This window comes from Nicotiana sylvestris, chromosome 5, assembly GCF_000393655.2.
Source record: "Nicotiana sylvestris chromosome 5, ASM39365v2, whole genome shotgun sequence".
In the NCBI taxonomy this organism is placed as follows: Eukaryota; Viridiplantae; Streptophyta; class Magnoliopsida; order Solanales; family Solanaceae; genus Nicotiana; species Nicotiana sylvestris.
Window position 1 is genome coordinate 37899984 of NC_091061.1, and position 18420 is coordinate 37918403.

Below are 18420 nucleotides of genomic sequence, written 5' to 3' on the forward strand. Positions count from 1 at the left end.
CCCAGTTTGGGCCTAGTCTTTAAAGTTAATCATAAAACCACAGAAAGACGATCAAACCATTTAAAGAAAATAAGGACGGTTTGAGATTATTCAGAGCTCGAGTCATGTGGAACTGGGGCAAGTTAAACAAAAAAGAAAACCGTTTAAAAGCAAGATTCGCCAAATTGGCATGAGGGTCGTTCATAATAATGAGAATGAGAGTGGCGCCCAACGGTGTTTTAGAAGTGACAAATGAACAAACAGATGTTAAATATAATTGTCAAGTCTGGCACCATCGGAAAAGACTATAAATCTATTGTTTAATTGTGTTGTTTGCACTTGGCATGTGTTGAAGACTGGAATGATGAAGGCATTTTGTTCTGCTACCCAAACACTTTATCCTTCGTTAACCCTTTGAGCCTTATTTATTTTCTTTCATACCCTTCGTTCGGAATTAGTAGCAGCGAATAAAATACGCAAGCATGGCAGGTAAGAGAAAAGAAAGAAAAGAAAACAACAAAATGGAAAAAGAAGAATAAAAGAAAAAGAGAAAAAAAAACGACAAAAAGAAAGGAGAAATGAGAAAGGAAAAGAAGAAAGAAAAGAAAAGTGATAACAAAAAAAAAGTCAAATGGAAAAGAGGAATTGGGAACTACGTTTGACCTGATTCCTCAAAGAGGATACGTAGGCGCCTCACGGCTCGGTCATAGTTTTAAAAGAAAAAATGAAAAAATCAATTAAAATATCCCCAAGCAAGAAACTGGGGCAGAGGTTGCGGTCGTTGTAAATAAATCTAATTCCGAAGGTTGTAACTAATAACCCAAAATTAATGCATTTTTGAGCCTTTTATACCTTTTCTTTCTAGCCTATCCAAAACCCACATTACGGTCCAAAGAAAGACCTTCTGATCAGTCTTCAAAAGATGCCAGTCAGACAAATGAAGAGTCTTACCGGCAAACATAACATTCTGTTCCACAACAGAAAGGACTCTAATCTCCAACAAGAAAGGGTCATACCAGCAACACTCCAAATCCCCAGCTGGAGAGAGATATAAAACGAGAGAGTCTTATTGGTGAAAACCTTCACAGGCACCATAAAGCGATGAAAACTGAGAGAGGAACCCAAAAATGAGAGAGACTTGATAGTGAAAACCCTTCGGGCACTACAAGTCGAATAAGATCGAGAATCAGAGGGGGAATCGCCAATTGAAGATATTAAAAGATGATTGACGGCAGAGGATAGGCCACATACGCATGTCATGGCCATTAGAGTCGGTATCTGCGTTTGATAGATTTTTATTTATAGTTTCTTTTGTAAAAGAGTCATTCGTTTCCTTTGTCTTTTATTTTGTTTCTTTTATCTTTCTCCTTTCATAGAAAAATTCTCCAATAGAGTCTGTCGGGCCAGAACAAGTATGAAATGACTTCAAATATGCCATCAGCTTTTCAAGATGAGATCTGACTAGTACATCCAAATGGTATAGTCAGCGAGGAACAAGCGCGAGGCCAGTGTCAAAAAAGATATCCCCAGCAAAAGGAATTGACAAAAGGATTGACGAGCGTCAAGAGGGATATCCTTGCCAAAACCAAGGTTATAAACCTCAAAGACAAGGCCCGTGAACAAAGCAAGGAGAGCAGTGAGCATGATTCGGCGAAATCCATACTAGACTAAAAGGTCGGGGAAATGCCAGTTTCCAAGCTATGCCACAAAAGAAGAGGGATATCCCCAGCAGGAAGGGATTATCCCCAGCACATAATATCATCCCCAACAAGTCGTGGAGCACAGCGCAATGAAGGAGAAAGGGAAAGCAATCCCAATAGGAGTATCACAGCCAACCACCATGTTTTAAACTAACAAATTTTGTTTGATTTGAAACAGGTAAAGGAAATGGCATTGATGCCAGAACTGCATGCCACAAGGGATATTATCAAACTGGGGCAGAAAATTTTCCTTCCATTTAGAAAATTTTCTGGAAGTCAGGTACCCTCAGCTGATAACATTTTACCCCCAACAGGTAAGTAAATAATTCCCCAACAGTATTATCCCTAGCAGTTGCGAGGAGTCCAACACAAGGTTGGAAAGTCGGTATCCTCAGCGGTTCCTTTCGGGGAAAGGCAAAATGACTCTCAAGGGAGGTAGTCTTCGAAAGAAGAAGCTATGAATAATATATAAAAAAAAAGAATAAAAAGATAATAATGAAAAAAAGAGGGAAAATTCATCCCAATCCCCAGTAAGTATTCGAGGTAAGACATTTTCAAGTCTTAAGGATATTTTGGGTTCATTCGCCCTCAAACAGGATCTGTCGGGTTCATCCGCCCTCAAATAGGATATGTCGGGTTAATCCGCCCTCAAATAGGATATGTCGGGTTCATCCGCCCTAAATAGGATATTTCGGGTGCATCCGCCCTCAAATAGGATATGTCGGGTTCATCCGCCCTCAAATAGGATATGTTGGGTTCATCCGCCCTCAAATAGGATATGTCGGGTTCATCCGCCCTCAAATAGGATCTGTCGGGTTCATCCGCCCTCAAATAGGATATGTTGGGTTCATCCGCCCTCAAATAGGATCTGTTGGGTTCATCCGCCCTCAAATAGGATATGTTGGGTTCATCCGCCCTCAAATAGGATCTGTCGGGTTCATCCGCCCTCAAATAGGATATGTCGGGTTCATCCGCCCTCAAATAGGATATGTCGGGTTCATCCGCCCTCAAATAGGATATGTCGGGTTCATCCGCCCTCAAATAGGATATGTCGGGTTCATCCGCCCTCAAATAGGATATGTCGGGTTCATCCGCCCTCAAATAGGATATGTCGGGTTCATCCGCCCTCAAATAGGATATGTTGGGTTCATCCGCCCTCAAATAGGATATGTCGGGTTCATCCGCCCTCAAATAGGATCTGTCGGGTTCATCCGCCCTCAAATAGGATATGTTGGGTTCATCCGCCCTCAAATAGGATCTGTTGGGTTCATCCGCCTTCAAATAGGATATGACGGGTTCATCCGCCCTCAAATAGGATATGTTGGGTTCATCCGCCCTCAAATAGGATATGTTGGTTTCAGTCTTTATTTTCAAGTGTTGAAGTTGGGAGCCCGCCCAGATAACAGAGGCATAAATTCAGTCTTTTTATTTTCAAGTGTTGAAGTTGGGAGCCCGCCCAGATAACAGAGGCATAAATTCAGTCTTTACTTTTCAAGTGTTGAAATTGGGAGCCCGCCCAGATAATAGAGGCATACATTTAGTCTTTACTTTTAAGTGTTGAAGTTGGGAGCCCGCCCAGATAATAGAGGCATACATTCAGTCTTTACTTTTAAGTGTTGAAGTTGGGAGCCCGCCCAGATAACAGAGGCATACATTCAGTCTTTACGTTTCAAGTATTGAAGTTGGGAGCCCGCCCAGATAACAGAGGCATACATTCCACGTCTTTACCCATAGGAGATGCATTTCCTCCTAAGTTTGTTTTAGTTTTACCCATAGGAGATGCATTTCCTCCTAAGTTTGTTTTAGTTTTACCAGTGGGAGACGCACTTCCTAAGATAAGTTTTACCAGTAGGAGACGCACTTCCTAAGCAAGTTTCACCATAGGAGACGCACTTCCTAAAGTTCAGTTTCACCATAGGAGACGCACTTCCTAAGTTCATTTCACCCATAGGAGACGCACTTCCTAAGTTTAGTTCTACCAATAGGAGACGCACTTCCTAAGTTCAGTTTTACCATTAGGAGACGCACTTCCTAAGAATAGGTTCACCAATAGGAGACGCACTTCCTAAGTTCAGTTTCACCAATAGGAGACGCACTTCCTAAGATATGTTTCACCATAGGAGACGCACTTCCTAAAGTTCAGTTTCACCATAGGAGACGCACTTCCTAAGCAAGTTTCATCAATAGGAGACGCACTTCCTAAGTCAGTTTCACCATAGGAGACGCACTTCCTAAAGTTCAGTTTCACCATAGGAGACGCACTTCCTAAGTTCATTTCACCCATAGGAGACGCACTTCCTAAGTTTAGTTCTACCAATAGGAGACGCACTTCCTAAGTTCAGTTTTACCAATAGGAGACGCACTTCCTAAGAATAGTTTCACCCAGTAGGAGACGCACTTCCTAAGAACAGTTATCCCCAATAGGAGACGTACTTCCTAAGTTTATTGTACCCATAGGAGACGCACTTCCTAAGTTTATTGTACCCACAGGAGACGCACTTCCTAAGTTTCAGTTTCACCAATAGGAGACGCACTTCCTAAGATATGTTTCACCATAGGAGACGCACTTCCTAAAGTTCAGTTTCACCATAGGAGACGCACTTCCTAAGCAAGTTTCATCAATAGGAGACGCACTTCCTAAGTCAGTTTCACCATAGGAGACGCACTTCCTAAAGTTCAGTTTCACCATAGGAGACGCACTTCCTAAGTTCATTTCACCCATAGGAGACGCACTTCCTAAGTTTAGTTCTACCAATAGGAGACGCACTTCCTAAGTTCAGTTTTACCATTAGGAGACGCACTTCCTAAGAATAGGTTCACCAATAGGAGACGCACTTCCTAAGTTGATTTCACCAATAGGAGACGCACTTCCTAAGCTAAGTTTTACCAATAGGAGACGCACTTCCTAGATCCATTGTACCAATAGGAGACGCACTTCCTAAGAATAGTTTCACCCAGTAGGAGACGCACTTCCTAAGAACAGTTATCCCCAATAGGAGACGCACTTCCTAAGTTTATTGTACCCATAGGAGACGCACTTCCTAAGTTTATTGTACCCACAGGAGACGCACTTCCTCAAAGTTTAGTTTTGCCCATAGGAGACACACTTCCTAAGTTTACTTTTACCCCATAGGAGACGCACTTCCTAAAATATTTTCATTCATAGGAGACGCACTTCCTAGTTCAAAATCATTAAGGTTTCACCCCTAGGAGACGCACGTCCTAAGACTATTTTATTTTAGGAGACACACTTCCTAGTCTGGTTCACTCAGGTTATACTTTTGCTTTAGGGGACGCACTCCCGAGTTTGGCTTTTTAGATTATATTTTATTTCAGGAGACGCACTTCCGGAATTGAGATTTCACCCCTAGGAGATGCACTTCCTAGTTTGATTCATTTTAAGTTCGACCATAGGAGACACAATTCCTAGTCCAGTTTTTGAAGTTTACTCGTTAGGAGACGCACCTCCTAATCAAGGTCTTTCAAGTTCATAGGAGACGCACTTCCTAGTTCTAGTCACTGAAGTTTTCACCCTTAGGAGATGCACTTCCTAGTTTAGCTCATTCCGATTCAACCATAGAAGACACACTTTCTAGTTTGAGTCATTGAGGTTTTTATTTTAGCAGACACATTTGCTAGCAAGAGTTTTGGTTTTACTCATAGGAGATGCACATCCTAGCCTAGTCTTTAGTTTACTCTCATCATTGCATCAGTAGTGTAAGTGAGTTACGATTTTGCTAACGACTCACAAATCTTCCCAGTACAAACTGGGTTAGGAAATTTTGTTTGTTTTGTTTGTTTTGATTGTCAGGGACCCGCCTGTAGAACGGAGGTTTTTGCGTGTCGAAGATAGAAGAAGTTAGGAGTCCGCCTGTAGAACGGGGAAACATTTTTCAAAGATCAAGCAGTGGCCCACTGGAAAGCAGAAGGTTACAACAAAAATCCCCAGCACTCAATCCAAGATAGAAGCAACAAGAAGCTCGCCCCAAGAATGCAAGTCAATAGTCTGGGATGATCAACAGAAGCTGGTCACCAAAAAAAAAAAAAAAAAACAAGAAGAAAAAGAGAAAAAAAAGGAAAAAAAAGAAAAAGAACCCAAATTACGGAAGTGGAGAACAAATGTGGTCTGCTCAAGAACTAGCACCTACAACTAGCAAGTATCAAGGTTCAGATCCAAAGTCTGTATGAAGCACCATTCAAGACTCAAGACCAAGTTTCAGAAGACTTAGGAGATAGGAATCCTTGTAACTAGTAGCTGATAGGCTTAGTTAGTCTTTTTCAGTTTTCATTTTTGTTGTAATGACAGGACCGCGGACCGGAACCTCAACGGAACGACACCTCGATCGGCTCTTCACCTCGGTACACTTCACTATCTCTCTCATCCCGAACTACACGTGGCCTGATTCCTGTATAACCAAGGATATGTAGGCAGCTCAGATACCAGGGCTCGGTCACATTCCCTCCCTTTCCTTAAGTGTAGTCCGTCCAAGTAATGGTCGGGTCAAAAACACGTCTAGTCGTTCTTTGTCGGAAAACTCTTCGTGTTTCCAGTCAAAGAGGGGCAGCTGTAAGCACGTGATTTTTGACCCTCCCCGGGAATTTTTACGTTCTTAAGCTTAAATATCTAAATTGGGTCTAATATAGCCATTTTAACTATTTTACTTTATTTCGTTGCAAAAAGAAAAAATCACAAAAATATATATATAAATTTTAGTTTATGTATTTCTCATAAACTTGAAAAATACAAAAATTGTACTTTATTTTGGTACTTTATATAAATTCGAAAATTACAAAAAATATAATTCTATTAATGTTTTGTAGTCGTTTTAATTTTGGAAAAATACAAAAAATATTACTTTTTATTTTTGTCTTTATTAAAAACGAAAATTACAAAAAAATAGTTTTATTAATATTCTATAATCATTTTAACTTTGAAAAATACAAAAAAAAATACTGCTTCATATTTTATCTTGATATTTAAAAAAACGAAAATTACAAAAATAGTTTTATTAATATTTTGTAGCTATTTTAAATCTTGAAAAAAATATTTAAAAAGATATAATTTTGTTTAAATACTAGTCTTATTTTTGGTAGTTATTTTGCTTACATAGGACTAGTTAAGCAACGTGTTCCTATTTCTCGGGTCCGGGCAAAAGAATAATATTCGGGTTCAAACTACCCGATTTTAGGCCTAATTTTCGGACCTAGCCCACAATAAACCGTGTCCAGGACACGTGGGGAACCCCACCACGCGTGGGGGACATATGCCTTGAACCCCACCACGCGTGGGCTCATTTTTCTGGGCAAAGCCATGTCAAATACACGGATGAAACACGGACAAGGGGAGGACTTTTTGAATTTTTTGGAGGATGCACTGTTCACGTTCTTCTTCCTAAAGAAGAAGAACAAAAACCCTAGAAAGAGCTCCCCCCATCCTCACGTCCAAACCCTACTGTCAAGCCCAAACTCCATCTCCATCCCATCACCTTCCCCGGCAGACCCACCATCGGCAAAAACCACCCAACACCACCCGACCACTCCCCCGACGCTAAACCACCACCAAACAGACCCCAAAACCACCGTCAACCTCCCCGCGTCCAAACCCAACACCAGTCCAACTCCATCACCCTACTATCCAAACGAACGCCGGAAAACAAACAAGCTCCACCTCCGTCAACCGCCATACCATCACCTTCCCCCAGCACCACGACCAACAGCGTCTCGCCTACGTCGTCCAAACTACCAGCCCGACGAGTATCAGCAGCGTCGCCACCTTCACTGCCTCCTCGCCACTGTCCTCACCTTCCCGGCGTAACCCACCAAACCAGTCGTGACACTCACCTTACGTCCGAACGACATCGCCATCTTCCTCCGTGAACCCACCATGGCTGCCTCCACCAGCTCCCTCCATTGAAACCAGCTCCACACGCATCTCGTTCACCACCCAAATCGTCTCGACCTTAACCCAAAACCACCAGTCCGCCATAACCACCACCCAAACGATCACCCTACTGTCCGAACGACCCCTTTGCTTCATATCCACGTACCAACTGTTGTGTCAAAAAAATATACAGCAGCCACCAACATTCTTGGGCGTTGACAGTTTTGGGGTCCAAGCTTTCCATCGAGGTCGTCTTTGGTTTGTCGAGGTGTTAGTCCGAGGTTTCGTCGCTGTTCCGCATCCAGTGAGGTCTGGTTTGAATTCCGTCGGGGTCGTGTTTGTCGTCCTGAGTTGGCCGAGGTTCAAAGGTTAGTAAACCTCGATGTATTAGATAAAGGAACTTTACATTAAATGTTCGAAGATGCAATATATAAATTGATATGATGATTTTTTGCTTATGTTTCACCGTATGCATTTTAGTTCATTTTTGTGTTATGTTATTATTGTTTACTTGATATCATTTGATTTAGTTGTATTAGTAGTCCTAAGACACAGTTTGACGTTGATTCGCTCGTCCCTTCGTTGTCTCAGTTTATTTGGACAAAATTAGTATTAGTACATGTTGTTACTACGCCCGAAACACTCATTCGCCTAACTTCTTTTATTAAATCTTGACAAGCTATGAGATTGTAGTGGTAAAAAAGGCCGTAAGGTTTAGTATTATTAAAGGCGTAAAAATGGCATCCGTTAAAAATATAAAAAATAATAAAAATAAATAAAAAGAAAAACGAGACAAACTTCGCCAAAAAATAAAAATGTACAGATTGCGGGGCCCTCACAAAATATATGTATTAAATACTTAGATTCCGGGATGGGTCGTTTAGCAAATTTCACGGCCCTACCCAAAAATAATAATGCGCTAGTTGCTTTAGGCGCGCCTTTAATAATGTTATCTCCCTAAACTCGGGTGCACATTTATGTGACCCAAATCCAAATCTCAACGAAATCGAAATGTGTCTCTAATCACGGGTACATTGACTGTGACGTGGTCTGAGATGCATTTCCATGACGTTGCAAATTCATTTTTAAAATAATAAATGGGACGAGCCTCGACAAACAAAAAAGGTAAATTGCGGGGCCCTCAGTAAATACTTGTTTTAAATTTACTTAGAATTCAGGAGGGCCGCTTAGCGAATTTCGTGGCCTTCCCAAAATAATAACACGATAATCTCTTTAGGCGCGTGTTTAATAATCTACTTTCTTAAACTTGGGTGTGCATTTCATGCGACCCAAATCCAAATCCCAAAACGTCAAAAAATATGTTCCGGATTGTGGGTACATTTCATGCGACGCAGTCCAGAGACATTGTTTTAAGCGACGTTCACATTCTCGTAAAAACAATAATAATAAAGCGGTTAAAAGATAAAATTTGCACATAAGTTCATATTGTATTTAAAATCAGATAAATAAGCCAAATATAACAGTTGAGCGACCGTGCTAGAACCACGGAACTCGGGAATGCCTAACACCTTCTCCCGGGTTAACAGAATTCCTTATCCGGATTTCTGGTACGCATACTGTAATATAGAGTCATTCTTCTCCTCGGTTCGGGATTAAAATTGGTGACTTGGGACACCCTAAATCTCCCAAGTGGCGACTCTGAAATAAATAAACCAATCCCGTTTCGATTGTCCTTTAATTGGAAAAAACTCCCTCGCACCCCCCTCGGGGTGCGGAAAAAGGAGGTGTGACAATCGCATAGTATAAATTTTAAGGGTCCTACTTTGTGCTATGCTATCACATAGGTCCTTCCGCGATCGCGTAGAGTAAATTCTGGGAGATCCATTTTTATTCTATGCGATTGCATTGTTTCGACCGCTATCGCAATGAGTTAAGCCAAGCCTGGGAAGGGAATCATTTTCTTTTATGTGATCACATAAACTAGTCCGCGATCGCAATGCCCAGTCCCCCCTTACCCTATGCGATCGTATACCATTGTCCGCGATCGCAGAGAACAATTTCGCCCAGTCATTTAAACAGAAACAGAACATACGAGATTAAACCAAAACTTCATAACTTCTTCTTCTAAACTTCAAATTAGGTGATTTTTGAAAGAGAACTTCACCACAAATCCATAGGTATGTAATCTTAGACTCATTTTCTTGAATTTCCATTAACACCCATTAGATTTCTAGGCTTAAATCATGTTCTTAAAGGTAGAAAATTAGGGATTTGGGTAGATTTAGGGCATTTTGTATAAATGGAATTTAGACCTCGTTTTGTGGTCGAATTTTGAAACTAATTATATATTCGGGCTCGTGGGTGAATGGGTGATCAGGTTTTGGTCCGAACCTCGCATTTTGACCAAGTGGGCCTAGGGTTGATTTTTGACTTTTTGGAAAGAATGGTAGGGAATCTATAATTAAGCATTGGAATTGAATTGTTTAGTGTTTATTGATGTTATTAAGTCGGTTATGTCTAGATACAATTGATTTGGAGATAAATTCTAAAGGAAAAGCGGTGTTTGAGGCTTGAGTTGGCCGTAGAAGTTCGAAGTAAGTGTTTGGTCTAACCTTAGCTTGAGAGATTAGGAGTCGAGTCTTATTTTCTATGTGGCATTGGTCGAGTACGACGTATAGGCATGGTGACGAGTATCTATGCGTTGGTGTCAAGCATGCCCGTGAGTCTTATATTGTGATTATTATGACTTCATTGTATTATTCATGCTTTGATGATGATTTCTATTGTTGGGCAAAGTTTGTGAAAGTAATTGTGACATTTGAATATTGAGGAGCGTTGGCTCAAGTTGTATAATGTAATGTAAAAGTATAAGTGGTAATTGATCCTTTTAGAATACTGGCTCAAGTTGTGAAGTGAGTTGATAAGTAAAAGTGAAAAAGAGAAGAGAATCATTATGTTATCTCCCTAGCCGGGATGTTGATGCTTCTTTGATGTTATTCCCTTGTCGTGACTTGATTGTTGAACTATTGTTCCCTTGCTGGGATTCTTATTGTAATTTCATTTATTCCCTCGCCCCCTTGTTTGTAATTGTTGTTTGGGTGAGGAAGAGTGTTAAAGCATGAAAAGTGATGCCGTGTATGATTTGTAAGGAAAGAGTGTAAGGCACGAAGGGTGATGTCGTGCCGCACGATGTACCATTCCGTGCCGATTATATTGATTATATGGTGAGGAAGAGAGTAAAAGCACGAAGGATGATGCCGTGCAGTTTATGTTGATTCTTATGGTGAGGACGAGAGTAAAAGCACGAAAGGTGATGCCGTGCACTTGTCCTTGATTTTCCTGATTCTTGTTGATAATTGAGTTATATTGTCCTTTACGTTTATTTAATGATTTTCTATTGTTACTTGATTTTATTTCGATGTTATAGATTCTCTTACCCTATTTGCCTTGTGTTTGTTGCTTGGGTGAGGAAGAGTGTAAAGCACAAAGGGTGATGCCGTGTATTGTTTTGGTGAGAGAGTATTAAAGTACGAAGGGTGATGCAGTGTATTATTTTGGTGAGAGAGTGTTAAAGCACGAAGGGTGATGCCGTGCACTTGTCTTTGTTTTCCTGATTTTTATTGATAATTGAGTTACGGTTTCTCTACATTTAATTGATGGTTTCCTGTTGATACTTGTTGTACCCCGCATTCTCCCCTTCCTATTTTCAATTGAATAGTGGTGATCCTCATATTTATTTATTATTCTTCTGATATTATTCAATGTTACCCTGCAACATGCTTCCCCATCACATACTTGGTCGTATATTAATGTTCTTATTTTTCCACTGTATATAGTTAAACTGCACAAGTTTATTTGGTAGTCTAGTCCTAGCCTCGTCACTACTTCGCCGAGGTTAGGCTAGGCACTTACCAGTACATGGGGTCGGTTGTGCTGATACTATACTCTGGACTTTTTGTGTAGACCCCAGTATTGTAGACTTCGGACCGTAGTGAGATTGCTGTTTCTGGTTCATCAAGCGACCCGAGGTAGTCCTGCAGGCGTCTGCAGGCCTTGACGTTCCCTTCTATCTGCTATTCTTGTTTCTTTCATGTATTTCCACAGACAATGTTGTATTTACTTCTTTCAAATCTTATTTGTAGTACTCTTAGACCGTCTGTGAAGCCGTGACTCCAGTTCTGGGTAGTTTTGTTTAAACAGTTGTATTGGATTCATGTTCAGATAATTTATTGTTTTCTTCCGCTTATCCTAAATTTTCGTTGTTTACACGTTATTGTTTTACAAATGTTAAAGAGTATAAAACGGGTGAAAAGGTAACTTGTTCAATAATTGGCTTGCCTAGCTCACACTAGTATGCGCCATCACGACTCCCGAGAGTGGGAAATCCGGGTCGTGACAAAAATACTTTTGGGAGAAGCTTGCCCAAACATGCTGGTCATTATTTTCAATGCTTCATATTATCGGTGCAAAGGGAAATAATTTCCTTTTTTTTTTCCTCCAAAGGCGAATAATAACTTTTGATATTGCAAATTGTGCAATAATTGGTGCTTTTACATAACTTGCCGACAGAAAATCCTCTTTATTTATCAAAACAGAGAAATAAAGTAGGGCAGTTACATTATCATTGGCCCGCACATCTTGATCATTCTATAACAATTAGTTTTCTAATAAGGAGTATGGTTTTTAACTTATTACTTTGGTAGGATTCTATATTTCTAATTTGGCATTTCCCATGCAACTGGTGATTTGGATATGAATGATTATCAGGAATAAATATTTCGTCATTGAAAGTATTTAAATATTATTTTTAAAATCATAATACAATAATAACAATAATATATCCAGTATAATTTCACCTGAAAAAGGTAGTGAATACACAAATTTATTCCTTTCCTATAAATTATCAGGTTAAAACTAACATGCATAATTACAACAATATAGAGGAAAACACGCTATTTTTAAAATCATAATGGAAGGAAATTTTATTTGACATCCTAAATAAAGTAATTTTATAAATAGTGCACAGTATTTAGATTGGTTATGACTTATGATAGAGAGGAGAAAGAAGAGCAGGATGGAGTGGGTGGATGGGACAAAATGAGAGCAGAGACGGAAAACAAAATATGGAATTTGGGATTATTTGTGAATACTGCCATTAGTGTGGTGGATTTTTAAAGCTAATAGACAATTTTTAAACTTAAATGGTCCTAAAGATTTTGGGGAGGTTAATTTTCGTCTCTAGCATACTATCTTTTAGCATATATGAATCTATAAATTTGAAAATTAAGCATTTTTAGTCCGATTGATGAAACATCCAAACAGAACATTAAAAACTGAAGCGTTGAGTGTATATTATGTAACTAGAGTAAAGAACGATCGTAATAAAGGGAATAAGCTCAGATTTAATGGTCGATGCTCCAATAATACTCAATATAGCTCTTGATACTTCAGTTATACCATTAAAATTTTAAATGTTGTGTTGTCAAAATTAAAATTAGACAAGAAATCTCCAACCGCAAAAGCTATGTATTTTGGACATGTAAAAAATATACTCCGTATAACATTTCATTAGGTTTAAATTGTCCATAAAGGGTTCCTACGTTTCATTTGTTCTAAATTCTAAGAATTTCACCAATTAGACAAGAATGCTAGAGTTTTGTAAACTTAAAATATATATATATATATATATATATATATATATATATATATATATATATATATATATCTTTTAGGAAAAGATTATGTAGTATATGTTTAAACTTTAAAGCAAGGACGAAAATAGACTTATCCAAACTTAAAGGATCATTTTGGTTAAAAACTACAAAACATAATCTGCAACCTGCTATATTGTTGCCTCCTTTCCTCCTTTGTCTTGTTTTGCGCCTTCTCTTCTTAATTTCTTCTTGGTTAAATAATCTTCCTTTGTGTACATATATTCAATCTCTCCTACCACTTTTTTTCTCTAACCCTCCTTCCCTCCTCCTCAATATACATACAGAGAGAGGGAAAGAGAAACACAAAAGAGATTTACCCACAAAAAAAAAAAAATTATTGATCAACCTTCTTCAAAATCACTTTTTCTGATCAATCTTTGCACTCTAAGGTTAAAGGAAAGCGAACGTACACCGTACGCAGCCCAAAAATCTTCCCTTGTAGTTTTGCAAATATAGACTCTCTTCATTTCACGCTTCAAACGTGTAACCGCAAACACATACATACATATAAAAACTGCCTATTTATACAAAGATTGAATGCAAATGGGTTAAAGATTGAATCCTGAACTGCTTGTCTTGAATTTTGGGGTCGATTATTCAAAAAAATGGCGTGTAATGCTATATCAAATACGCAACAAGAACCGAGCATCGATACAGATAAGTTAAGTTATGAAATATTTTCTATTTTAGAAAGCAAATTCTTATTCGGTTACGATGATCAAAAGCTTTGGGTACCTAAAGAATTAACTTCTTCGATTGAAGAGCACAAAACTGATGACGTTTCAACGATCAAAAATCAACGAGGAAAAATATGTATCCTCAGCATTGATGGTGGTGGAATGCGAAACATATTATCAGGAAAAGCTTTAGCGTATTTGGAACAAGCATTGAAGGTTAAATCGGGAAATTCACACGCTAGAATTGCCGATTATTTCGACGTTGCTATTGGTTCCGGCGTCGGAGGAATTTTCACGGCGATGCTTTTTTCTACAGAAGATCAAAACCGTCCGGTTTTTCAAGGCGAGGATACGTGGAAGCTTCTGGTTGAACAAGGTAAACAAATTTACACTTCGAAAGGGTCAAATAATGCCGGAAATGGTTTTCTCCGTCGAGTTTTCTGCCGCGGAGCCACCGGTTCAGCTTCTTCCGGTTTAGAGAAGGTAATGAAGGAGGCGTTTGTGGATAAACAAACGGGTCGAAGCCTTACGTTAAAGAATACGCTTAAGCCGGTTTTAATTCCGGTTTATGACCTGTCAAGTACGGCGCCGTTTTTGTTCTCTCGAGCCGATGCTTTTGAGTCGGAGAGCTTTGATTTCAGATTATGGGAAGTTTGCAAGGCTACAGCGGCTGAACCGGGAGTTTTCGACCCGGTTTGTATGAAATCAGTCGATGGAAAAACCGGGTGTGTGGCGGTTGATGGCGGTTTGGCTATGAGTAACCCGACGGCGGCGGCGATTACTCACGTGCTTCATAACAAACAGGAGTTTCCGTTTGTTAGAGGGGTTGAGGACATTTTGGTACTTTCGCTTGGAACAGGGCAGCTTTTAGAAGGAAGCTTTGAATATGAACATGTTAAAAAATGGAAAGCTAAGGACTGGGCTAAACCTGTGGCTCGCATCTCCGGCGACGGCACCGCCGATATGGTGGATCATTCCGTTGCTATGGCTTTCGGCCAGTGTCGTAGCAATAACTACGTCCGCATTCAGGTACTATATTTGCATCAAATCAGTTAATTAATTTTAAAATTATAAGAACGTATGGTTTCTTGGATCATTTTTATTTGTCATTTAAGATTGTAGTACTCCAAACGGGGGCGGTTCGACGAATTTTGTGGCCTAAAGCCAAACTTTACGAGGGGCCTTAACTTTTTAATTTTTTTGTATTATTTATTTGAAGTCTATTTTTTTAGCTTTTCTCATAAACACAGTTGTTAATACTTTTCTTATAATCAATAACTCCGAATAAGTATTTCTTAATTGTAAATATAGCTAATCCATTTAACCTTTCTTGTGACATTATTGTTGTTAGGTAAGATTTTATCAATCTTAATTTTAAAAATTTCTTTCCGCTGAAGCAACTATAACATGAGTTATGAACATTATTTCATAAGCAATTTAGGCATTTAAAAAAGAATTAAATCTTTTATTTGATTAAGTGTATCAATTAAACTGTTATCTTCTAATTGTACTATTTTTCTTAATATTTTTAATTCAGAAAATAAACCTAAACCATCAATATCAAATTGATTATTTATGTTTTAAGGAACATTCAAGATTAAAGCAATATTTTTCAAATTTCCAACATTTAGTGATCTTAGTTTTTACTGCCAAATAGAAAGCTAAAAATATTTTCATATGCTTCGAATTGTTCGAATCTATTTTGAAGTGAAAAAATAACCTTGTTTATTATGTATAAATGTAATCAACTCTAAGGGACTCTTTGAAAGATTTTGAGATTTCATTATCAACATTTGCATCAAATTGTTACTTCCTAAATATCACACGTTTCTTACAAAATTCAGGTTCGATGTTCATTTCAAGTGCAACTCCTTTGTAGAAATCATAGCGGTAGCAAATTCTTCTTCTCTATATTTGTTAAAGAAAGAAATCAAACTTCTTCACCTTACAAAACTCTTTTTTAAATATATACATAGTCTATTAGGTGTAAAAAATATGGGGCCTCAACAAATATGGGGCCTAAAGCGGTTGCTTTACTTGCTTTACGGAAGGGTCGCCCCTGACTCCAAAACTATTTAATAAGATGAATCATAATGATTGTGATCAGGAGGTCACAAGTTCGACTCGTGGAAACAATCTCTTGCAGAAATATAAGGTAAGGTCGCGTGCAGTAGACCCTTGTGGTCCAGCTCTTCCCCAAACCAAGCACATAGCAGGAGCTCATTACATTGTGCTGCCCTTTTTTTTTTTTTTTAAATCATAATGATTGTTTGACTATATTATTCTTTATCTCTATTCGAAATTTATTTCGGAAAGACGGAAGTATTAAGTAATTACATTTTATTTAAAAAATATATGTTACACATTTATTTGTTTGACACAAACACGGATGTCTTATGTTAAGCCTAGTAAACAGTAGATTCAGCCAAAACTAGAGATACACTTCAATTTATGTATAGAATGACGTGAGATTAACATAGTGGCCTGAAAATGGACAGGCTGGGAAAAGCTGGTGCCTTGGAATTTAACAAGCTTCTTCACATATTTTGGGTGCTTGCAATTTAATTCTTGATACATAAATTTGAGGAATCATAGTTGTTACTGCAGCTAGGGAAAGTTTTCAATGAATGTGGCTACTACAAACAATGTTGTCATTGCCAAACAACTGGAGACAGGGGATTGATTGATCTTGATTGAAAAGTGGAAAATGTTAATGTTAGTAATAGATGGGCTAGTAATAATGATAAAGATTGAATTTATTTTCCACCTGGGAATTAAAAGGGCAGTCCTTTTCTAAAGTCTGGCTGGCACTGGATAATTTGGTATCAGAAATGGATAAATATCTGATGCTGGCTAGTTGCAGAATAATCAATTTTTGCACTCCTTGCCAAAAATTACAGTAATAAATGTTCACAGCTGTGGTTTTCCATAATTAACTAGGAATGATCATTCATCATCACATAAATTTGGTAAAAATTTAAGTTATGTACACTGATAATATATATCAGTGTATTTAAACATGTAGCATACAACCTAAATACCTAATTTTCTAGAATGCCAATTTCACTTATTATGAACGATTACATGTAGTTAGTTTTAGATCATAACTTCTTTTATAGGGACAATGTGTATAAGTTAAACTCACATCTTTCTGCTAGTTAGACCTTCTTAATTATTCTCTTGCCCTAATTTTTATCCTTGAGAGTGTTGCTTTTTCTATTATTAGGCCAAAGGTGGGATCTTCACCTTTACAGATTACTTATTAAGGAAGGGTCTAAAAGATAATGATTCTTTCTGGCTTACTATATATAGATTTGTAATAAATGTAAAAATAAGATACGTACTGTCGTGGGGTGGGGAAATTGACCAATGGAATATGCACTAGAGAATATTATAAGGAGAAGATATGATAATTGGATTGATGACGTGTACAGTGGAGGATGATTCAGAAGTATAATGGGATAACTTAAACAAATTTCGGTATGGAGCAAATTAGTTATATATATATATATATCCACTGCATTTTCGGGTATAGCTTAAATTCTATAAAAACTTTTGCAATGTGTATTTTACTTTGATGCAGTGATTAACATACTTTATTTTCTTGGTTAGTAATCTCAATTCTATGAATAGTTACTTGTAGTTATTTGTATAATTTTTTTTTTATCTATTTGTATATAAAAGTTAAACTCTTATTTTTGACGACAGGCGAATGGATCGAGCTTTGGTCGTTGTGGAGTGAACATAGATGCTGACTCGAGTCCTAGCAATGTGAAAAAGCTGGTGGGAATTGCAGATGAAATGCTAAAACAGAAAAACGTAGAATCTGTGCTTTTTGGTGGTAAGAAAATTGTAGAGCAAAGCAACATAGAGAAACTTGAGTGGTTTGCTGGAGAACTTGTAAAAGAGCATCAGAGGAGGAGTTGCAGGATAGCTCCCACTGTTGCATTTAAGCAAGCTGCTTCCTAAACATCTCTCAAACAGTAACCAAGAAAAATAAATAAACAGATTTTTAAAAAATTGGGAAATTTCCTTTCTATCCTATCTGTCCAATTTTTATGATTTGTCGACTGGGGTAGATGCAACGTTGGCATAAGTGAGCCTGCAGTCATTGCTTTCTACTTGTACTATGTAAATTTAGTTAATAATTTATAAAGTATATATTTATACTAAGTTAGCTTACATTGCAACAAAAGTAGAAAGTGTTTTTTTAATAATGGTAATGTGCGGACCAGCTTGTGTACTTTTTTATTATTTCAGCAAATATATGCTATATATCTTCCACTAGTATTAGTGTCCTGTAATTCTGTACAGGAAAGTTTAAACAGATAAGAAAGAAATCTTTTTCATGAAAAAGTTACAAGGTTTAAATAGGATGAAAACAAATATCTTTTATACATATACATAGTTAAATTTCAGCTTAAATTCCAAGCGTATTCATTCGTTGTGTAAGTGCATTTTTCTTATTTGTTTTGCTCCGCCTCCAATGTAGTGAGTGTAGTGATTTT

The 18420-nt window shown here is 38.0% G+C and overlaps 1 protein-coding gene across 2 annotated transcripts; it reads left to right on the forward strand.

The window, feature by feature from the left end:
• The first annotated feature begins 13392 nt into the window (after positions 1 to 13392).
• LOC104213016 (patatin-like protein 6) lies at positions 13393 to 18089 on the forward strand. 2 transcript variants are annotated; one of them, XM_009762413.2, is made up of 2 exons: positions 13393 to 14941; positions 16411 to 17605. In XM_009762413.2, the coding sequence occupies exons 1-2, from the start codon at positions 13841 to 13843 to the stop codon at positions 16438 to 16440; spliced, it is 1131 nt and encodes a 376-aa protein (XP_009760715.1). In that variant the 5' UTR covers positions 13393 to 13840; the 3' UTR covers positions 16441 to 17605. The 2 variants fall into 2 exon arrangements, with proteins under 2 accessions (XP_009760715.1, XP_009760706.1); XM_009762404.2 differs by lacking the exon at positions 16411 to 17605 and adding an exon at positions 17621 to 18089 and having other exon boundaries at positions 13395 to 14941.
• The last annotated feature ends 331 nt before the right edge of the window (positions 18090 to 18420 follow it).

Excerpts from the sequence above, each read along its gene's own strand:
- LOC104213016 (XM_009762404.2), top strand. The coding sequence starts at position 13,841 with ATGGCGTGTAATGCTATATCAAATACGCAACAAGAACCGAGCATCGAT. Across the intron at positions 14,942-17,620 it reads ATAACTACGTCCGCATTCAG|GCGAATGGATCGAGCTTTGG; the intron begins GTACTATATTTG and ends TTTTGACGACAG.